Source organism: Lampetra planeri, chromosome 51 (assembly GCF_965212315.1).
Source record: "Lampetra planeri chromosome 51, kcLamPlan1.2.h2, whole genome shotgun sequence".
Lineage (NCBI taxonomy): Eukaryota > Metazoa > Chordata > Hyperoartia > Petromyzontiformes > Petromyzontidae > Lampetra > Lampetra planeri.
Window position 1 is genome coordinate 6,740,965 of NC_136157.1, and position 24,837 is coordinate 6,765,801.

At 53.2% G+C, this 24,837-nt stretch overlaps 1 protein-coding gene across 1 annotated transcript in view; it reads left to right on the forward strand.

Annotated features, from left to right (window-relative positions):
* LOC144734534 (carboxypeptidase B2-like) overlaps positions 1 to 24,457 on the forward strand; it is a 34,356-nt gene extending 9,899 nt beyond the window's left edge. The window contains 10 exon segments of the mRNA XM_078616776.1: positions 3,320 to 3,440; positions 4,917 to 5,018; positions 8,337 to 8,441; positions 9,260 to 9,364; positions 10,702 to 10,792; positions 14,099 to 14,301; positions 19,564 to 19,648; positions 20,348 to 20,379; positions 20,381 to 20,479; positions 21,522 to 24,457. Coding sequence (XP_078472902.1) covers positions 3,320 to 3,440; positions 4,917 to 5,018; positions 8,337 to 8,441; positions 9,260 to 9,364; positions 10,702 to 10,792; positions 14,099 to 14,301; positions 19,564 to 19,648; positions 20,348 to 20,379; positions 20,381 to 20,479; positions 21,522 to 21,584 — 1,006 coding nt within the window. The 3' untranslated portion in view covers positions 21,585 to 24,457.
* The last annotated feature ends 380 nt before the right edge of the window (positions 24,458 to 24,837 follow it).

The window sequence follows — 24,837 nt, forward strand, 5'->3', positions numbered from 1 at the left end:
GATGGCGATGATGACGATGGTGACGATGGCGATGGTGACGATGGTGACGATGATGGCGATGCTGACGATGGCGACGATGATGGTGATGACGATGGTGATGACGATGGTGACGATGATGACGATGGTGACGATGGCGATGGTGATGACGACAATGGTGACGACGATGACGATGGTGATGACGATGACGATGGTGATGATGATGGTGATGACGATGGTGATGACGGTGATGACGATGGTGACGATGGTGACGATGATGATGGTGATGATGACGATGGTGACGGTGTCCTAGTGTGACGATGACGATGGCGATGATGATGGTGATGACGATGGTGACGATGGTGACGATGGTGATGATGATGATGACGATGGTGATGGTGTCCTCGTGTGACGATGACGATGGCGATGATGATGGTGATGATGATGGTGACGATGGTGACGGTGTCCTAGTGTGACGATGACGATGGTGATGATGATGGTGATGACGATGGTGACGATGGTGACGATGGTGATGATGATGATGATGGTGATGATGATGATGTTGATGACGATGGTGACGATGGTGATGACGATGGTGATGACGATGACGATGGTGATGACGATGGTGATGACGATGGTGATGGTGATGACGATGGTGATGACGATGGTGATGACGATGGTGATGACGATGACGATGGTGATGACGATGGCGATGATGACGATGGTGACGATGGCGATGGTGACGATGGCGATGGTGATGACGATGGTGATGGTGATGACGATGGTGATGACGGTGATGACGATGGTAATGATGGCGATGCTGACGATGGCGATGGTGATGACGATGGCGATGATGCTGACGATGGCGATGGTGATGACGATGATGGTGAAGATGGTGACGATGGCGATGATGACGATGGTGATGATGGCGATGCTGACGATGGCGATGGTGATGACGATGGCGATATTGATGACGATGGTGATGACGGTGATGACGATGGTGATGATGGCGATGCTGACGATGGCGATGGTGATGACGATGGCGATGATGCTGACGATGGTGATGGTGATGACGATGATGGTGAAGATGGTGACGATGGCGATGATGACGATGGTGATGATGGCGATGCTGACGATGGTGATGGTGATGACGATGGTGATGGTGATGACGATGATGGTGAAGATGGTGACGATGGCGATGATGACGATGGTGACGATGGCGATGGTGACGATGGCGATGGTGATGACGATGGCGATGGTGATGACGATGGTGATGACGGTGATGACGGTGACGACGATGGTGATGATGGCGATGCTGACGATGGCGATGGTGATGACGATGGCGATGATGCTGACGATGGTGATGGTGATGACGATGATGGTGAAGATGGTGACGATGGCGATGATGACTATGGTGATGATGGCGATGCTGACGATGGCGATGGTGATGACGATGGCGATGGTGATGACCATGATGGTGAAGATGGTGACGATGGCGATGATGACGATGGTGATGATGGCGATGCTGACGATGGCGATGGTGATGACGATGGCGATGGTGATGGCGATGGGGATGACGATGGTGATGACAATGGTGATGATGGCGATGCTGACCATGGCGATGGTGATGATGATGGCGATGATGCTGACGATGGTGATGGTGATGACGATGATGGTGAAGATGGTGACGATGGCGATGATGATGATGGTGATGATGGCGATGCTGACGATGGCGATGATGATGACGACGATGGCGATGGTGATGACGATGGTGATGACGGTGATGACGATGGTGATGATGTTGATGACGATGACGATGGTGATGACGATGGCGATGGTGATGACGATGGTGATGACGGTGATGACGATGGTGATGATGTTGATGACGATGACGATGGTGATGACGATGGTGATGGTGATGACGATGGTGATGACGGTGATGATGATGGTGATGATGTTGATGACGATGATGATGGTGATGACGATGGCGATTGTGATGACGATGGTGATGACGGTGATGACGATGGTGATGATGTTGATGACGATGACGACGGTGATGACGATGGCGATGGTGATGACGATGGTGATGACGGTGATGACGATGGTGATGATGTTGATGACGATGACGATGGTGATGACGATGGTGATGACGGTGATGACGATGGTGATGATGTTGATGACGATGGCGATGGTGATGACGATGGTGATGACGGTGATGACGATGGTGATGATGGCGATGCTGACGATGGCGATGGTGATGACGATGGCGATGATGCTGACGATGGTGATGGTGATGACGATGATGGTGAAGATGGTGACGATGGCGATGATGACGATGGTGATGATGGCGATGCTGACGATGGTGATGGTGATGACGATGGTGATGGTGATGACGATGATGGTGAAGATGGTGACGATGGCGATGATGACGATGGTGACGATGGCGATGGTGACGATGGCGATGGTGATGACGATGGCGATGGTGATGACGATGGTGATGACGGTGATGACGGTGATGACGATGGTGATGATGGCGATGCTGACGATGGCGATGGTGATGACGATGGCGATGGTGATGACCATGATGGTGAAGATGGTGACGATGGCGATGATGACGATGGTGATGATGGCGATGCTGACGATGGCGATGGTGATGACGATGGCGATGGTGATGACCATGATGGTGAAGATGGTGACGATGGCGATGATGACGATGGTGATGATGGCGATGCTGACGATGGCGATGGTGATGACGATGGCGATGGTGATGGCGATGGTGATGACGATGGTGATGACAATGGTGATGATGGCGATGCTGACCATGGCGATGGTGATGACGATGGCGATGATGCTGACGATGGTGATGGTGATGACGATGATGGTGAAGATGGTGACGATGGCGATGATGATGATGGTGATGATGGCGATGCTGACGATGGCGATGGTGATGACGATGGCGATGGTGATGACGATGGTGATGACGGTGATGACGATGGTGATGATGTTGATGACGATGACGATGGTGATGACGATGGCGATGGTGATGACGATGGTGATGACGGTGATGACGATGGTGATGATGTTGATGACAATGACGATGGTGATGACGATGGTGATGGTGATGACGATGGTGATGACGGTGATGACGATGGTGATGATGTTGATGACGATGACGATGGTGATGACGATGGCGATGGTGATGACGATTGTGATGACGGTGATGACGATGGTGATGATGTTGATGACGATGACGATGGTGATGACGATGGCGATGGTGATGACGATGGTGATGACGATGGTGATGACGGTGATGACGATGATGACGATGGTGACGGTGTCCCAGTGTGACGGTGAGCGACGTGCAGGAGGAGGTGACGAGGCAGACGACGCAGCTCAGGGACATGAGCGCCAACGTGGCGCGCGGCAAAGTCTCCTACTACGACACCTACCACCCCCTGGACGAGGTGGCGCCCCCACCACGTGACCATCACCACGTGACCCCCACCACGTCACCCCCACCTCGTCACCCCCACCACGTGACCATCACCACGTGACCCCCACCACGTCACCCCCACCACGTGACCCTCACCTCGTCACCCCCACCACGTGACCATCACCACGTGACCCCCACCACGTGACCCCCACCACGTCACCCCCACCACGTGACCATCACCACGTGACCCCCACCACGTGACCCTCACCTCGTCACCCCCACCACGTGACCATCACCACGTGACCCCCACCTCGTCACCCCCACCACGTGACCCTCACCACGTGACCATCACCACGTCACCCCCACCTCGTCACCCCCACCACGTGACCATCACCATGTGACCCCCACCACGTCACCCCTACCTCGTCACCCCCACCACGTGACCCTCACCACGTGACCCTCACCTAGTCACCCCCACCTCGTGACCCTCACCTCGTCACCCCCCACCACGTGACCCTCACCACGTGACCCTCACCTCGTCACCCCCACCACGTCACCCCCACCTCGTCACCCCCACCTCGTTACACACATATCATCGCACACACCTGGGTGAGTGGATGCATTGGGGTGAGTGGGTGAGTGGTAGAGTGAGTGGGTAAGTGAGTGAGTGGGTGAGTGAGTGAGTGGGTGAGTGGTAGAGTGAGTGGGTGAGTGAGTGAGTGGGTGAGTGAGTGAGTGGGTGAGTGGTAGAGTGAGTGGGTGAGTGGTAGAGTGAGTGGGTGAGTGAGTGAGTGGGTGAGTGAGTGAGTGAGTGGGTGAGTGGGTGAGTTGTAGAGTGAGTGGTTAAGTGAGTGAGTGGGTGAGTGAGTGGGTGAGTGGGTAAGTGAGTGAGTGGGTAAGTGAGTGGGTGAGTCAGTCGCTTTCCCTTCCCTCCTCCCGTCGGTCCGATCCGCTCGTCACGCTTTGGCCGCGTGACCATTGTAAGCTGCTGCGCCCTGTCTGTGTCTGTGTGTCTGTGTGTTTGTGTGTGTCAGTATGTGTCTGTGTTTGTGTGTCTGTGTCTGTGTGTTTGTGTGCGTCAGTATGTGTCTGTGTGTATGTGTGTATGTGTGTGTCTGTGTGTGTCTGTGTGTGTATGTGTCTGTGTGTGTCTGTGTGTCTGTGTGTGTCTGTGTGTGTGTGTCAGTGTATGTGTGCGTGTGTCTGGGGAGCGGTAGTACAGGGGTTAGCGCGCTGCGCTAACAACCTAGCGACCCGAGTTCCTTGTCCCGCTCACGGTCACCAACACCTGTGACGATTATCTGGGCCTCCCCTAGGTCGATTCAGCCTCAAATGAGTGCCTGGTGCGATGCGTACACATCGCCATCGGGGAGACAAAGGCGGCCGGGCGCGGTTGCTTGCCACCCACCAACCTCGTGGTCCGTGCCGGCCTACTGGCGAACAGCACTTGCCCCAACAGAGTGTTAAGGCTATACGGGGGATCTTTGTCTGTGTGGTGTGTGTGTAGATCTACCGCTGGATGGAGGAGGTGTCGAAGCACTACTCCAGCTGGGTCTCCTACAAGCAGATCGGAGTCTCCCACGAGAACCGACCCCTCTACGTCATCAAGGTAGCGGCACCACCACCACCACCCCGCACCACAAGCACCACCACCCAGCACCACCACAACCACTCAGCACCACCACCACCACCCACCACCACCACAACCACCACCACCACCAGCACCACCACCACCACCATGCAGCACCACCACCACCACCCAGCACCACCACAACCACCCAGCACCACCACCACCCAGCACCACCACCCAGCACCACCACTACCACCACCCAGCACCACCACCCAGCACCAACAAAACCACTCAGCACCACCACCACCCAGCACCACCACCCAGCACCACCACCCAGCACCACCACCACAACCACCCAGCACCACCACCACCCAGCACCACCACCACCACCCAGCACCACCACCACCCAGCACCACCACCACCCAGCACCACCACCCAGCACCACCACCACAACCACCCAGCACCACCACCACCCAGCACCACCACCACCACCCAGCACCACCACCACCCAGCACCACCACCACCCAGCACCACCACCCAGCACCACCACCACAACCACCCAGCACCACCACCACCACCCAGCACCACCACAACCACCCAGCACCACCACCACCACCCAGCACCACCACCCAGCACCACCACCACCACCACCCAGCACCACCACCACCACCACCCAGCACCACCACAACCACCCACCACCAACCACCACCACCCACTACAACCACCAACCACCACCACCCACTACAACCACCAACCACCACCACAACCACCACCCACCACAACCACCCACCACCACCAGCCGCACTGCGTCTGTGCAGTGCACCTGGTGTTGCATGAGGGGAGATCGGTAGTAAGCAGACAATGAAATACACGAATCAGCAAATGAGGCATTTAGTCAATCAATACGTCAGTCGGGTCAATTAGTCCATCAGCCAATCCACGTGTCAATTATTCAGTTGATCGATCTGCCAGCCCCAGTTGATCGATCTGCCACCCCCCCCCCCCCTTCGTCACACGGCGTCACAAAAAGTCAGACCCCCCCCCCTCAAATATGACGTCACAAAGCTCTGCCCCCCCCCCCCCAAAACCACATTTCCATTTTGAAAATAAAAAATACTTCAAATCGCTTTAAACTATTGTCATTGTAGTGCGTGTTTAATGTGGCGCTGCACTCTGATGTTGTAGGAGAAAACATTAAAAAGTCTATTTAATTAAGTAGAACGTGTCGTCTATATGTATTTAAAGTTGCGCATTTTGATGTGACGTCACATTTCTTAAACCCCCCCCCCCACCCCCTCGTCACACATCGTCACAATTGTCTGACCCCCCCCCAGGTGCGTGACGTCATTTATGGACGGCCCCTTAGCACCGAAACCCCCGAAGGGGTTTGATGTTGAAGGTGGTCGAACACTGCCCTGCGCTTAGAGAGAAGGATTGGCAGTGGAGAGAATTGGAGAGTGTGGCTGACGATGTTGATGGCTTTTTGCGGGTGTGTGCTCAGCGTTGATGTCCATCCGAGGCACCTCCGATTGCACGGTTGGCTACGTACGGTGCGAACGAAGTTCAACATGCATACGTAGACTCACACGGAGACACATAGACACACACAGAGACCCATAGACTCACACGGAGACCCGTAGACTCACACGGAGACCCATAGACTCACACAGAGACCCATAGACTCACACAGAGACACATAGACTCACACAGAGACACATAGACTCACACGGAGACCCATAGACTCACACAGAGACCCATAGACTCACACGGAAACACATAGACTCACACAGAGACACATAGACTCACACGGAGACCCATAGACTCACACGGAGACCCATAGACTCACACGGAGACCCATAGACTTACACAGAGACACATAGACTCACACGGAGACCCAAAGACTCACACGGAGACCCATAGACTCACACGGAGACCGATAGACTCACACAGACACCCATAGACTGACACAGAGACCCACAAATTCACACCGAAACCCATAGACTCACACAGATATCCATATACTCATACAGAGACTCACAGGCTCACACAGACACTCATAGACTCACACAGTGACCCATAGACTCACACAGAGATCCATAAACTCACACAGAGACACATAGACTCACACAGAGACACATAGACTCACACAGAGACCCATATACTCACACAGATACCCATAGACTCACACAGAGACACATAGACTCACACAGAGACCCATAGACTCACACAGAGACCCATAGACTCACACAGAGACACATAGACTCACACGGAGACCCATAGACTCACACAGAGACCCATAGACTCACACGGAGACCCATAGACTCACACAGAGACCCATAGACTCACACAGAGACCCATAGACTCACACGGAGACCCATAGACTCACACAGAGACCCATAGACTCACACAGATATCCATGGACTCACACAGAGACCCACAGACTCACACAGAGACCCACAAAATCACACAGAGACCCACAGACTCACACAGAGATCCATATACTCACACAGAGACCCATAGACTCACACAGAGACCCATAGACTCACACAGAGACCCATAGACTTACACAGATATCCATGGACTCACACGGAGACCCATAGACTCACACAGAGACCCATAGACTCGCACGGAGACCCATAGACTCACACAGATATCCATGGACTCACACAGAGACCCATATACTCACACAGAGACCCATAGACTCACACAGAGACCCATAGACTCACACAGAGACCCACAGGCTCACACAGAGACCCATAGACTCACACAGAGACCCATAGACTCACACAGAGACCCATATACTCACACAGAGACCCATAGACTCACACATAGACCCATAGACTCACACAGAGACCCATATACTCACACAGAGACCCATAGACTCACACAAAGACCCATAGACTCACACCGAAACCCATAGACTCACACAGATATCCATATACTCGCACAGAGACCCATAGACTCACACGGAGACCCGTAGACTTACACAGAGACCCATGGACTTACACAGAGACCCATGGACTTACACAGAGACCCATAGACTCACACAGAGACCCATAGACTCACACCGAAACCCATAGACTCACACAGATATCCATATACTCACACAGAGACTCACAGACTCACACAGACAATCATAGCTTCTCAAAGAGACCCACAAATTCACACAGAGACCCATAGACTCACACAGACTCACACAGAGACCCATAGTTTGTTGTCCTTTCCCCGCACCTCCGATGAGCACGGTTAGCTACGTACGGTGCGAAAGAAGTTCAACCATGCCTACACACGTACTCACATCTCTCCGCGTGCCCCGCCCCCTCTCCCCCGCGCCCCCCCCCCCACCCGGGGCGCCAGGTGGGGGTGCGAAGCTCCGTGCCCAAGCCGGCGGTGTGGATAGACTGCGGCATCCACGCCAGGGAGTGGATCGCTCCCGCGTTCTGCCAGTACTTCGTGCAGCACGTACGCACCCGCTCGCCCGCTCGCTCGTCCGCTCACCCACTCGCTCGCCTGCTCACCCACTCGCCTGCCCACTCGCTCGCCCACTTGCCCACTCGCTCGCCTGCCCGCCCGCTCGCTCGCCCACTCGACCGCTCGCCCGCTCACCCACCCAACCACCCACTAACCCGCTCACTCACCCACTCACTCACTCACCCACTCACCCACCCACTCACCCGCTCACCCACCCACCAACTCACCCACCCATCCACTCACCCACTAACCCACTGACTAACCCACCCACTTACCCGCCCACTCACCCGCTCACCCACCAACCCACCCACTCACCCACCCATCCACTCACTAACCCACCCACTAACCTACCCACTCACCCGCTGACCCACCCACCCACTCACCCACCCATCCACTACCCTACACACCCACTAATCCACCCAACCACCCACTAACCTGCTAACGCACCCACTTACCCGTTCACCCACCCGCTCACCCACCCACTCACCCATCGACCCACCCCCTCACCCACCCACCCACCCCCTCACTCACCCACCCACCCACTCAACCACCCACTTACCCACCCACCTACCCGCTCATCCACCCACCCACCCACTCACCCACCCAGTCAACCACCCCCTCACCCACCCACCCACCACCTCACCCACCCACCCACCCCCTCACCCACCCACCCACCCACTCAACCACCCACTCAACAACCCACTCACCCACCCACCCACTCAACCACCCACCCACTCAACCACCCACCCACCCACCCAATCACCCACCCGCTCACCCGGTGAGGTGGCTACTTGTGCCATGTCTCCCAGGCGGTGAACCGTCTCGACCGCTCCATGATGCATCTGCTCAAACATTTTGACTTCTACGTCCTCCCAGTGCTCAACGTGGACGGCTACCACTACAGCTGGACCAAGGTGAGACCCACAGACTCACACAGAGACCCACAGACTCACACAGAGACCCACAGACTCACACAGAGACCCGTAGACTAACACAAAGACCAACAGACTCACACAGAGACCCCGCAGACTCACACAGAGACCCACAGACTCACACAGAGACCCGTAGACTAACACAAAGACCAACAGACTCACACAGAGACCCACAGACTCACACAGAGACTCACACAGAGACCCACAGACTCACACAGAGACCCACAGACTCACACAAAGACCCACAGACTCCCACAGAGACCCACAGACTCACACAGAGACTCACACAGAGACCCACAGACTCACACAGAGACCCACAGACTCACACAGAGACCCACAGACTCACACAGAGACCCACATACTCACACAGAGACCCACAAACCTCACACAGAGACCCACAGAATCACACAGAGACCCACAGACTAACACAGAGTCCCACAGACTCACACAGAGACCCACAGACTCACAAAGAGACCCACAGACTCACACAGAGACCCACAGACTCACACATAGACCCACAGACTCACACTGAGACCCACAGACTCACACAGAGACCCACAGACTCACACAGAGACCCACATACTCACACAGAGACCCACAGACTCACATAGAGACCCACAGACTCACACAGAGACCCACAGACTCACACAGACACCCACAGACTCACACAGAGACCCACAGACTCACATAGAGACCCACAGACTCACACAGAGACCCACAGACTCACATAGAGACCCACAGACTCACACAGAGACCCACATACTCACACAGAGACCCACAGACTCACACAGAGACCCACAGACTCACACAGTGACCCACAGACTCACACAGAGACCCACGGACTCACACAGAGACCCACAGACTCACACAGAGACCCACAGACTCACACAGAGACCCACGTACTCACACAGAGACCTACAAACTCATCACACAGAGACCCACAGACTCACACAGTGACCCACAGACTCACACAGAGACCCACAGACTCACACAGAGAACTACATACTCATCACACAGAGACCCACATACTCACACAGTGACCCACAGACTCACACAGAGACCCACAGACTCACACAGAGACCTACAAACTCATCACACAGAGACCCACAGACTCACACAGAGACCCACAGACTCACACAGACACCTACAGACTCACACAGACTCGCATGGAGACCCAGGGACTAAGAAGCTCACCGTGTCCATCAGTGGTTATTGCTGCTGATAACAACTTTAGTGAGTGTTTTGCATAATCCCCTTATACCCCCCCCCACCCCCCCGTGTGCCCCCCACCCCCCCGTGTGCCCCCCCCCCCCCCACAGTCTCGTCTGTGGCGCAAGAACCGTGCCCGCAGCGTGCACAGCGCCTGCGTCGGCGTCGACCTCAACCGCAACTGGAACGCGAGCTGGGGGGGTGCGTGCCAGGAGCCCCCCACTCTCACTCAGCAGCGCAACCACCAGCAGCAGCACAATCAGCAGCACAACCACCACTAGCAGCACAACCAACAACACAACCACCCCTAGCAGCACAACCAGCACTAGCAGCACAACCACTAGCAGCATAACCAACAGCACAACCACCACTAGCAGCACAACCAGTAGCACAACCAGTAGCAGCACAACCAGTAGCAGCAGAACGAGCAGCAGCAGTGTCATTGGATTCCTATGCACATGTAATAAAGGTCGTTGAGGCGACTTCTGGAATCCGTCTTTTATTCAACTTGTATCACGGCTTTCCTTCACGCTGCTGACAGGCAGCGTGAGAGGGATAGATAGAGAGAGAGACACACTGCCACGTGGCAACCCGGAGCCCCGCTCCCGCGTGGCCACCTTCCTCCGTTCGTTCCCGTTCTGACCACGTGTCGTTCGTCTCCACCCCTATTTAATACCCGGGTCACGTGGTACGTTTCCACCAATCCTGGTTAGCCTCCGTGGAATCTTCCAGGCTCCCTCGTAAGCTCCCGGGACCACGCCCCTGACTCATCTCCCCATTGGCTGTGGCCAAAGCCCGCAGAACCAATCCTTACAGCTGTCACCTTTCCATTACGTCAGGGCCACGCCCCTAGGCTTCCCCCCATTGGCTATAGACCAGGACCGGCAGAGCCAATCACCATAACGAGCTGTGATACGTCAGTGAGCCGGATATATCCTCATATTACACACAATTCAATTCTAGCATAGAAACTCTCAGTAAGACCCATAGACTCACGCAGAGACCTAAAGACTTAAAGACTCACACAGAAAACCATAGACTCACACAGAGACCCATAGACTCACACAGAGAGACCCATAGAATCATAGAGGGCCCATAGACTCACAGAGACCTATAGACTCGCAGAGAGACCCATTGACTCACGCAGAGAGACCCATAGACTCACAGAGATACCCATAGACTGACATAAACCCATAGACTCACACAGAGACCCATAGACTCACATAGAGACCCATAGACTAACACAGAGAGACCCATAGACTCACAGAGATACCCATAGAATCACAGAGACCCATAGAATCACAGATACCTATAGACTCACACAGAGACCCATAGACTCACAAACAGAGACCCATAGACTAACACAGAGAGACCCATAGACTAACACAGAGAGACCCATAGACTCACAGAAACCTATAGACTCGCAGAGAGAACCATAGACGAATACAAACCTAATGAACTCACGTAAACGTCTACATTTTCACAAAGCGACCCATAGACTTACACGGAGATCCATTGACTCACATATAACAACCAGTGGATCAAGCAAAGGACCTGGGGACTTTCCTTGGACTCATGGACTCGCACAGAGACCCATAGACTCACAGCGATCCATAGACTCACACAGAAACCCATAAACTCACAGAGATCCATAGACTCACACAGAAACCCATAGACTCACAGAGATCCATAGACTCACACAGAGAGACACAAAGACTGACAGAGACCCATAGACTCACACAAAGAGACACATAGACTGACAGAGACCCATAGACTCACAGAAACCTATAGACTCACACAGAGAGACCCATAGACGAATACAAAACTTTAAAACATCTACATTTTCACAAAGCGACTCATAGACGTACACGTAGATCCATTGACTCACATATAACAACCAGTGGATCAAGCAAAGGACCACGGGGACTTTCCTTGGACCCATGGACTCACATAGAGACCCACTGACTCCCACAGACCATACCGCCGGGACCCATACACTAACACGGGTCTCAGAGGCTCGCATCAAGTTCAAGTTCATTTATTAAGTATAGCCCTGTGAGCCATTCGGCTCTTGAATCGGGTGCAACCGCAACAAACAAAAAACAAAAACATGAACAAGAAAACATCTTAAAGTGACTATGTGACTGAGTGCAAACAGAAATCCAAGAAAAGACAGCAAACTATTGCAGCAAAGCATCGAAGCTATGGACTCGCATAGAGACCCACTGACTCACACAGACCATACCGCCGGGTCTCATACACTAACACGGGACTCAGAGGCCCGCATCGAAGCGATGGACTGTGTATTGTCGGGGGGCTGTACGTCAGGGGCCGCGCTGAAGGCCACCAGGGGGCCGTCAGTGGCCCGCGGGGTCGTGCTCTGAAGGCCACGTGGTGTAGGCCGTGCAGTTGCATTGTGGGAGCCACGGCAGGAGAGGGGGGTGGCCACGTGACCGCAGACCAGTCACGTGTGCGCGACGTCACTGGAGTAGTCACCCCACCAGAACTTCCCGGCTCAACTTCCCCTCCAACCCCCTTTTATCCCCCACTACCTCCCCTCCACCCCCCGCTACCCTCACTACCCCCCCTCCACCCTCCATCTTCACCGCCCCCTTCACCCTCCCTCCATCCCCACTACCACCCCCTCCACCCTCCACGACCCCCTCCTTCACCCCCCGCCTCCCCTCCACCCCCCTCTAACCTCTTTCCAACCCCCTCCACACCCCCTTATCCCCCCTCCACCCCCCTCTTCACCCCCTCCACCCCGCACTACCCCCCCCTTAACCCTCTATTACCCCCCTCCTCCACCCCCAACCTTCACCCCCCCCTCCACCCACGACGACCCCCCCCCCTCCACCTCCCACCTTTACCCCCCTCCACCCCCCACTACCCCCCTCCACCCCCCACTACCCCCTCCTTCACCCCACGCCCCCCCGCTCCCACCCCAACCACCCCCCACCCCCACCCCCACACCCCCCCTCCACCCCCTCTTAACCCCTCCACCCCAACCACTCCCCACCCCCACCCCCCACCCCCTTAACCCCCCTCCACACCCCCTTCACCCCCTCTCCACCCCCTCCACCCCAACCACCCCCCTCCACCCCCTCCACCCCAACCACCCCCCCCTCCACACCCCCTTCACCCCCTCTCCACCCCCTCCACCCCAACCACCCCCCACTACCCACTCCACCCCTCCACCCCCCTCCACCCTCCCACGACCCCCTCCTTCAACCCGCGCCCCCCCTGCTCCCACCCCCCTCTAACCTCCTTCCAACCCCCTCCACCCCCCTTCACCCTCTCTTCACCCCCTCCACCCAAACCACCCCCACTACCCCCCCCTCACCCCCGACCACCCCCTCCCTCCACCCCTCTACCCCCCCCTCCACCCCCCCACTACCCCCCTCCACCCCCCCACTACCCCCCCTCACCCCCCACCCCCACCCCCCACCTCCACCCCACCCCTACCCCCCCCCACCCCCACCCACCCCCCCCACCCCCCCGCCCCAGGCCCCGGCGCGTCTGCCGACCCCTGCTCGCAGACCTTCCAGGGCGCGTGGCCCGAGTCGGAGCCCGAGGTGCGCGCGGTGGCCGCGTTCATCCGGGAGCGGCGCCACCGCCTGCACGCCTACCTGACGGTCCACGCGTACTCGCAGATGCTCATCTTCCCCTACTCGTACACGGAGCAGCGCAGCGCACACCACGAACAACTGGTGCCCGGGGGAGGGGGGTGGGGGTGCTCACTCATTCCTAAGTCGTTTTCTCTACCACTGTGTCACGGTGTGTGTCACGGTGGCCGGGGGAGATGTTAGTTGCCTCGCTCAGTATGCAGGAGGTCGTGGGTTCGATCACGATCCCTGATGCCTGTTGTACATATTCTTAGGTTTTTTCGGTAAAGTCACGTAGGTAAAAAATTAAAGTTAATAAAAGTACTTTACCGAAAAAAACCTAAGAATATGAATCCTTGCAGTCATGAAAGCTTCAAATCTAGCCTGTTGTACAATTGAGAATGTGTGTGTGTCGCTCTCTCCGTGGAGATGTTAACTACCGCGCCTGGTATGCAGGAGGTCGTGGGTTCGATCCCGACCCTGACACCTGCTGCTGTATATTTGGGAGTTTGCGTCTCTCTTTCATCATCATCAACATCACGGTGGCTGGGAGATGTTAGCTGCCTCGCCCGGTATGCAGGAGGTCGTGGGTTCGATCACGATCCCTGACACCTGTTGTATATTTGGGAGTTTGTGTGTCTCTCTCTGTCTCTCCCAATGGAGATGTTAACTACCTCGCCTGGTGTACGGGAGGTCGTGGGTTCGATCACGACCCTGACACCTGCTGCTGTATATTTGTAGTTTGCGTCTCTCTTTCATCATCATCAACATCACGGTGGCTGGGAGATGTTAGCTGCCTCGCCCGGTATGCAGGAGGTCGTGGGTTCGATCACGATCCCTGACACCTGTTGTATATTTGGGAGTTTGTGTGTCTCTCTCTCTCTCTCTCCCAATGGAGATGTTAACTACCTCGCCTGGTGTACGGGAGGTCGTGGGTTCGATCACGACCCTGACACCTGCTGCTGTATATTTGTAGTTTGCGTCTCTCTTTCATCATCATCAACATCACGGTGGCTGGGAGATGTTAGCTGCCTCGCCCGGTATGCAGGAGGTCGTGGGTTCGATCACGATCCCTGACACCTGTTGTATATTTGGGAGTTTGTGTGTCTCTCTCTCTCTCTCTCCCAATGGAGATGTTAACTACCTCGCCTGGTGTACGGGAGGTCGTGGGTTCGATCACGACCCTGACACCTGCTGCTGTATATTTGTAGTTTGCGTCTCTCTTTCATCATCATCAACATCACGGTGGCTGGGAGATGTTAGCTGCCTCGCCCGGTATGCAGGAGGTCGTGGGTTCGATCACGATCCCTGACACCTGTTGTATATTTGGGAGTTTGTGTGTCTCTCTCTGTCTCTCCCAATGGAGATGTTAACTACCTCGCCTGGTGTACGGGAGGTCGTGGGTTCGATCACGACCCTGACACCTGCTGCTGTATATTTGTAGTTTGCGTCTCTCTTTCATCATCATCAACATCACGGTGGCTAGGAGATGTTAGCTGCCTCGCCCGGTATGCAGGAGGTCGTGGGTTCGATCACCATCCCTGACGGCTGTTGTATAATTGAGAATGTGTGTCTCTCTGTCTCTCCCAATGGAGATGTTAACTACCTCGCCTGGTGTACAGGAGGTCGTGGCTTCGATCCCGACCCTGACGCCTGCTGCTGTATATTTGGAATGTGCGTGTCTCTCTCTTATCATCATCACGGTGGCATGGAGATGTTAACTACCTCGCCTGGTGTGCAGGAGGTCTGTTAAAGGCTCTAGGGGAATCTTTGTCTTCGTCTTGTGTATGTGTATCTATGTGTCTACGTGTGTGTGTGTCTACGTGTGTGTGTGTGTCTACGTGTGTGTGTGTGTGTCTACGTGTGTGTGTGTGTCTACGTGTGTGTGTGTGTGTCTACGTGTGTGTGTGTCTCGGTCTACGTGTGTGTTTAGTGTTGTCCTTCCTCCCGCACCTCCTATTAGACGGTTGGCTATGTACGATGCGAAAGAAGTTCAACATACATGCCGTGTGTTGTGTACTGTGTGTTGTGTACTGTGTGTTGTGTACCATGGGTTGTGTACTGTGTGTTGTGTACTGTGTGTGTGTTGTGTACTGTGTGTTGTGTACCGTTTGTTGTGTACCGTGTTGTGTGTTGTGTACTGTGTGTTGTGTACTGTGTGTTGTGTTGTGTACCGTGTGTTGTGTACTGTGTGTTGTGTACTGTGTGTTGTGTACCGTGTGTTGTGTACTGTGTGTGTGTTGTGTACTGTGTGTTGTGTACTGTGTGTGTGTGTGTTGTGTACTGTGTGTTGTGTACTGTGTGTGTGTGTTGTGTACCGTGTGTTGTGTACTGTGTGTTGTGTACTGTGTGTGTGTGTTGTGTACTGTGTGTGTGTTGTGTACTGTGTGTGTGTGTTGTGTACTGTGTGTTGTGTACTGTGTGTGTGTGTTGTGTACTGTGTGTGTGTTGTGTACTGTGTGTGTGTGTTGTGTACTGTGTGTGTGTTGTGTACTGTGTGTGTGTGTTGTGTACCGTGTGTTGTGTACTGTGTGTTGTGTACTGTGTGTGTGTGTTGTGTACTGTGTGTTGTGTACCGTGTGTTGTGTACTGTGTGTTGTGTACTGTGTGTGTGTGTTGTGTACTGTGTGTTGTGTACCGTGTGTTGTGTACTGTGTGTTGTGTACTGTGTGTGTGTGTTGTGTACTGTGTGTTGTGTACTGTGTGTTGTGTACTGTGTGTTGTGTACCGTGTGTTGTGTACTGTGTGTTGTGTACTGTGTGTTGTGTACTGTGTGTTGTGTACTGTGTGTTGTGTACCGTGTGTTGTGTACTGTGTGTGTGTTGTGTACTGTGTGTTGTGTACTGTGTGTTGTGTACTGTGTGTTGTGTACTGTGTGTTGTGTACCGTGTGTTGTGTACTGTGTGTGTGTTGTGTACTGTGTGTTGTGTACTGTGTGTTGTGTACTGTGTGTTGTGTACTGTGTGTGTGTTGTGTACTGTGTGTGTGTTGTGTACCGTGTGTTGTGTACTGTGTGTGTGTGTTGTGTACTGTGTGTGTGTGTTGTGTACCGTGTGTTGTGTACTGTGTGTGTGTGTTGTGTACCGTGTGTTGTGTACTGTGTGTTGTGTACTGTGTGTGTGTGTTGTGTACTGTGTGTTGTGTACTGTGTGTTGTGTACTGTGTGTTGTGTACCGTGTGTTGTGTACTGTGTGTGTGTTGTGTACTGTGTGTTGTGTACTGTGTGTTGTGTACTGTGTGTGTGTGTTGTGTACTGTGTGTTGTGTACTGTGTGTTGTGTACTGTGTGTTGTGTACTGTGTGTTGTGTACTGTGTGTGTGTTGTGTACTGTGTGTGTGTTGTGTACCGTGTGTTGTGTACTGTGTGTGTGTGTTGTGTACTGTGTGTGTGTGTTGTGTACTGTGTGTTGTGTACTGTGTGTGTGTGTTGTGTACTGTGTGTGTGTGTGTTGTGTACCGTGTGTTGTGTACTGTGTGTGTGTGTTGTGTACCGTGTGTTGTGTACTGTGTGTTGTGTACCGTGTGTGTGTGTTGTGTACTGTGTGTTGTGTACTGTGTGTGTGTGTTGTGTACCGTGTGTTGTGTACTGTGTGTTGTGTACTGTGTGTGTGTGTTGTGTACTGTGTGTTGTGTACTGTGTGTTGTGTACTGTGTGTTGTGTACTGTGTGTTGTGTACCGTGTGTTGTGTACTGTGTGTGTGTTGTGTACTGTGTGTTGTGTACTGTGTGTTGTGTACTGTGTGTGTGTGTTGTGTACTGTGTGTTGTGTACTGTGTGTTGTGTACTGTGTGTTGTGTACTGTGTGTTGTGTACCGTGTGTTGTGTACTGTGTGTGTGTGTTGTGTACCGTGTGTTGTGTACTGTGTGTTGTGTACCGTGTGTGTGTGTTGTGTACTGTGTGTTGTGTACTGTGTGTTGTGTACTGTGTGTTGTGTACTGTGTGTGTGTTGTGTACTGTGTGTTGTGTACTGTGTGTTGTGTACTGTGTGTTGTGTACTGTGTGTGTGTGTTGTGTACTGTGTGTTGTGTACTGTGTGTTGTGTACTGTGTGTTGTGTACTGTGTGTTGTGTACTGTGTGTTGTGTACTGTGTGTGTGTGTTGTGTACTGTGTGTTGTGTACTGTGTGTTGTGTACTGTGTGTTGTGTACTGTGTGTGTGTGTTGTGTACCGTGTGTTGTGTACCGTGTGTTGTGTACTGTGTGTGTGTGTTGTGTACTGTGTGTTGTGTACTGTGTGTTGTGTACTGTGTGTTGTGTACCGTGTGTTGTGTACTGTGTGTGTGTGTTGTGTACTGTGTGTTGTGTACTGTGTGTTGTGTACTGTGTGTTGTGTACTGTGTGTTGTGTACTGTGTGTGTGTGTTGTGTACTGTGTGTTGTGTACTGTGTGTTGTGTACCGTGTGTTGTGTACTGTGTGTGTGTGTTGTGTACCGTGTGTTGTGTACTGTGTGTTGTGTACTGTGTGTGTGTGTTGTGTACCGTGTGTTGTGTACTGTGTGTTGTGTACCGTGTGTTGTGTACTGTGTGTGTGTGTTGTGTACCGTGTGTTGTGTACTGTGTGTTGTGTACTGTGTGTTGTGTACTGTGTGTTGTGTACTGTGTGTGTGTGTTGTGTACTGTGTGTTGTGTACTGTGTGTTGTGTACCGTGTGTTGTGTACTGTGTGTTGTGTACTGTGTGTTGTGTACCGTGTGTTGTGTACTGTGTGTTGTGTACTGTGTGTTGTGTACTGTGTGTTGTGTACCGTGTGTTGTGTACTGTGTGTGTGTGTTGTGTACCGTGTGTTGTGTACTGTGTGTGTGTGTTGTGTACTGTGTGTTGTGTACCGTGTGTTGTGTACTGTGTGTGTGTGTTGTGTACTGTGTGTTGTGTACTGTGTGTTGTGTACTGTGTGTGTGTGTTGTGTACTGTGTGTTGTGTACTGTGTGTTGTGTACTGTGTGTTGTGTACTGTGTGTGTGTGTTGTGTACTGTGTGTTGTGTACAGTGTGTTGTGTTGTGTACTGTGTGTTGTGTACTGTGTGTTGTGTACCGTGTGTTGTGTACTGTGTGTTGTGTACCGTGTGTTGTGTACCGTGTGTTGTGTACTGTGTGTGTGTGTTGTGTACTCTGTGTTGTGTACAGTGTGTTGTGTTGTGTACTGTGTGTTGTGTACTGTGTGTTGTGTACTGTGTGTTGTGTACTGTGTGTTGTGTACTGTGTGTGTGTGTTGTGTACCGTGTGTTGTGTACTGTGTGTGTGTGTTGTGTACTGTGTGTTGTGTACTGTGTGTTGTGTACAGTGTGTTGTGTTGTGTACTGTGTGTTGTGTACTGTGTGTTGTGTACTGTGTGTTGTGTACTGTGTGTTGTGTACTGTGTGTGTGTTGCAGGAGCTGGTGGCGCAGGAGGTGGTGCAGGCGCTCCGCAGCGTGCACGGGACGCCGTACAGACACGGCGCAGGGGGACCCATGCTGTGTGAGTGGCGAGCAAACACCACCCAGCCCCACCCAGCCCCAACACCACCCAGCCCCACCACCACCCAGCCCCACCACCCCCACTACCCCCACCACCAAACAGCCCCACCACCCCCACCACCCAGCCCCGCCACCACCCAGCCCCAACACCACCACCACCCAGCCCCACCACCACCCAGCCCCGCCACCCCCCAGCCCCACCACCCCCCCAGCCCCACCACCACCCAGCCCCACCACCACCCAGCCCCACCACCACCACCACCCAGCCCCACCACCACCACCACCCAACACCACCACCACCCAGCCCCACCACCACCCAGCTCCGCCACCCCCCATTCCCACCACCCCCCATTCCCACCACCCCCCCCAGCCCCACCACCACCCAGCCCCACCACCACTCAGCCCCACCACCACCACCACTCAGCCCCACCACCATCCAGCCCCACCACCACCCAGCCCCACCACCCCCACTACCCCCCACCACCACACAGCCCCACCACCCCCCAGCCCCACCACCACACAGCCCCACCACCACCCAGCCCCACCACCCCACAGCCCCACCACCACCCAGCCCCACCACCACCCAGCCCCACCACCACCCAGCGCCAGCCCCACCACCCTTCCCCACCCCCGCCACCCACCCCCGACCCTCCCCTCACCACCCCCACCCCCTGTCCCCCCCCCCCCCCCCCCGGGACAGACATGGCAGCGGGGGGCTCTGACGACTGGGCCCCACGACCTGGGCATCAAGTACTCGTTCACGTTCGAGCTGCGCGACACGGGACGATACGGCTTCCTGCTGCCCGCACACCTCATCCGCGCCACCTGCCAGGTCCTGCCCATCCCCTCCACCCCCCCTCCAGCTTCCCCTCCATCCCCCTCCACTCCCCTCAACCCCCCCTCCACCCCTGCCTCTACCCCCTCCCTCCACCCCTCCTTCCACACCCCCTCTACCCCTCCCTCTACCCCCTTCCTCCACCCCCCCTCCACCCCTCCTCCACCCCCCCTCCACCCCTCCGTCCAACCCCCTCCACCCCCCCTCCAACCCCCCTCCACCCCCCCTCCACCCCCCTTCCACTCCTCCTCCACCCCCTCCTCCCCCCACCACACACCCACACAGCAGTCGAGTCGAGCCTGGCTCTAAACTCGATTTGAAGCTTTCGTGACTGCAGGAATCCATACTCTTTGGTTCTTTCGGTAAAGTCACGTGGGGTAGAGAAAGTGCCACGTAACTCAGTGGCGCCTTACCCGATCATCTAAATAACAACAAAACAGGTGTTAAGATGTTAAAACACCAAACTGAAACCTTTTACAAGGAATCATGTCTGCATTAACCACAATGCTTGTGGTCAGAATGCAAAAAATAAAACATTACTCTGATAATAAATGCATTGTCCTTGAAACTGATTGGTCCACACCCGAGACAGTTTTCTTTGGAGCCTCGTCTCAAACGATGTTAGACCAGATGACGCCAAGAGGCGTTCACAGCACAAAGACAACGCACTATCAGAGTAATGCGAGCTCGGGGTGAGCAGATACATCATGGAACGTTCACAGTTTTAGCTCAGCATCACTGCTGCTGATAGTCAGTCGGTCACGTGGGCTCACATTTACTCTGACGGTGGCCTGAGAGACGAGAGGTTCACGATGCCCCCTCTTCCAGAAACGCTGATTGCGTCTTGTAATTCACTTGAGCCTGTGTGCTTTTGAAAATCCGTGCCCTTCCTACCAGCACCGTTCGCTCATAGCGCTCACCGAGATCAACACGTGGGTTCCATAGCGAGTGGTCGTCTGGCTTATCCTTGTTGTGGGGGGGGGGGGGGTGGTGGGGGGGGGGGGGTCCCCCGCTAATTCCCCGCTTGGCCACCTCCTAGGAAACGATGGAGGCGGTGAAAGTCATCGCGCTCCGGGCCATGCGTGACCCGGAGCTCGCCTAAGACTCACGCAGACGGTGGAAGGGAGACGGCGCGGAGAGACGTGGGCGAGGGGGGGGGGGCCGGGGGAGACGGCGTGGGGAGGGGGAGGAGACGTCAAGGGGAGAGGAGACGGCACGGTGACGCACGGTGCGAAAGAAGTTCAACAAACACGCACGCCATTCATTATCGCGACGCATTTCAAAGGGCGCCCCCGGTGGCAGCTGTCCCTGTGCGGCACAGGGTGACTGAGCACGCGTACCTGCGAGCGGGCCTCTGTTCGCCAGTAGGGGGCGATTGCCACTGTTGTTGTGTGGCTGTGATCCCAGTTGATGAATTTTTTTGCGGTGCAATGTCTTTGAATTGGGCGACTTTAGGCCGTTGCGCCGATACGCTGTGGCCTTCTCCATACATGTCACGTGAACACCTACGCAGCACACACAGCTACGGAACATGAACGTACACACCCATGGAAGGTAGCCACACAAACACACACAGCTATGACCACACATCAAGGCCGTGATTATAATATATATTCAATATTGAAATACGCTCAAAATGTCCCCCCACAATATGTTGCTATAAAATCGATTTCTGTGTATATGATTGTGGTTATGGTTGTGCTTTATGAATCCCAAATCTTTGCCATTACATACAATGAAACGAGAAAAGGTAAAAAAGAAAAAACAGAGTAATGTCATACAATACACTATTAGACATTATTGTAAAACATAAATAAAAAGTCCATCCTGTGTGTTAGTGAATTTTTTTAATATTTTAGGCAGGAAATGAGTTTTAAAATTTAGATTTTTTTTCTGGGTTGGAACCCCCTGGAAGATTTGGTCCCCCCCAATATTGACTCCATGGCTACGGCCTTGCCAAGACACATACACACACCTATGGAACATGAACATACACGCCTATGGAATATAACCACACACACACACACGTGGAACATGACCACACAGCTATGCAACATGACACACACACACGCTAAACCCACACACACACAGTGAAACTGGTATTGTAGTAGTAGGGTTTTACCCTTTAAACTGGTACAAAACTGACACCTTTATACAAGGCATCATTTAAAGGGTAAAAACCTACTATTATATTTTGCCACTGGTAAAGGAGGTTTTTTGTTTGCATTATGACTGCAGGTATTGTGGTCTATGCAAACATGACTCCTTGTAAAAAGGTGTCAGTTTTGTTGCCAGATAGAAGGGTAAAAAAACAATTATCATATTTTTACTGGCAAATGAGGTTCCCATAGTGTAAATGCTTACCCCGAGCTCTCAATACTCTGATAGTGCACTGTTTTTTGAGTTGTACGCCTTTTGGCGTCATCTGATCCAACACCAATGGAGACTAGGCTCTAAGGAAAGCTGTCTCGGGTGTGGACCAATAAACTTCAATGACAGTGCATACATTATCATTATCATAGTTGTTTCTTTTTGTTTGCATTTTGACTGCTTGTGTTGTGGTTATTGCAAACATGATGCCTTGTATAAACGTGTCAGTTTTGTACCAGTTTAAAGGGCAAAAACCTACTACTATATTTTGCCACTGGTAAAGGAGGTCTCATAGTGAAACTGGTATTGTTCAAGGAATCGCAATGCTGAACAATACCCAGAAAATCGCCCGATTTGGATGACATCCAGCATCAGCAGCAGCAGCACGGCAGCACAACAGCCAACATTGCCACCCAAGCCCGATGAAAGCCTGGCAAGGAGTCTTGAGACTCGGTGAGGCGATCTCGGGTGAACACGCGTGGGAAATCATAATACTGCCCACTGTGATACTTGGTTTTTTTACCCTTCTCTCTGGCAACAAAACTGACACCTTTTTTTACAAGGAGTCATGTTTGCATAGACCACAATACCTGCAGTCGTAATGCAAACAAAAAACATAACTCTGATAATGTATGCACTGTCCTTGAAGTTGATTGGTCCACACCCGAGACAGCTTTCCTTAGAGCCTAGTCTCACATGGTGTTGGACCAGATGACGCCAAAAGGCGCCAATCAACTTCAAGGACAGTGCATACAGAGTTATGTTTTTTGTTTGCATTACGACTGCAGGTATTGTGGTCTATGCAAACATGACTCCTTGTAAAAAGGTGTCAGTTTTGTTGCCAGATAAAAGGGTAAAAAAACAATTATCATGTTTTTTACTGGCAAATGAGGTTCCAATGGTGTTAATGCCCCACTGTGTTGGGCGCTTCAGGTAACCCGCCACCGGGAATCGTGAATGAACGCGAGCGAGCGAGTGAGCAGCTTGGGAGCCATGAGCCAGAAGGTCCACTGGGTGGTTTCCCCATTCTATTAGTTCTTTCGGTAAAGTCACGTAGGTAAAAAATGCAATTAAAATTAATAAAAATAAAACAATAAAAATCACGACGTTCCGGAGGCAACACAAGTCTCCGTCATCAGGTGGGACCGTCACAGCTAAATTTACTGCATCACCAATGGCTACCACATTCTGATAAGCCCCTCCCCTCCCTCCCCCCTTAACTGGCACTTAAGAGCTTACATCTTTGCCTTCAGCAAATCTGGCTGTGACGGTCCCACCTGATGACGGAGACTTGTGTTGCCTCCGAAACGTCGTGATTTTTATTGTTTTATTTTTATTAATTTTAATTTATTTTTTTCACCTACGTGACTTTACCGAAAGAACTAAGAGTATGAATCCTTGCAGTCACGAAAGCTTCAAATCTAGGTTTCCCCATTCTCATCGCACATTCGTATTGCTGTGGATTCAGCTGATTGTCATTAATATTATGATGATCTCAAATGTAATGGTTTTGGGAAGTTTTAATGAAGAATGAGAATGTATGTGCCCGTGGCCTTTGGTTTAAGGGGAGGGACCCTTTATTGAAATAAATCTCGGCAAAGATTACAACGAATGTGTTGTGGTGACTTTACAGAACATGGATAGAGACGGAGACCCACAGACTCGCGCAGAGACCCACAGACTCACACAGAGACCCCAGACACACACAGAGACCCACAGACTCGCGCAGAGACCCACAGACTCACACAGAGACGCACAGACTCACACAGACCCACAGACTCACACAGAGACCCACAGTCACACAGAGACCCACAGACTCACACAGAGACCCACAGACTCGCACAGAGACCCACAGACTCGCACAGAGACTCACAGACTCACACAGACCCACAGACTCACACAGAGACCCACATAGTCACACAGACACCCACAGACTCGCACAGAGACCCACATAATCGCTGAGAGACACCCACAGGCTGGTAGAG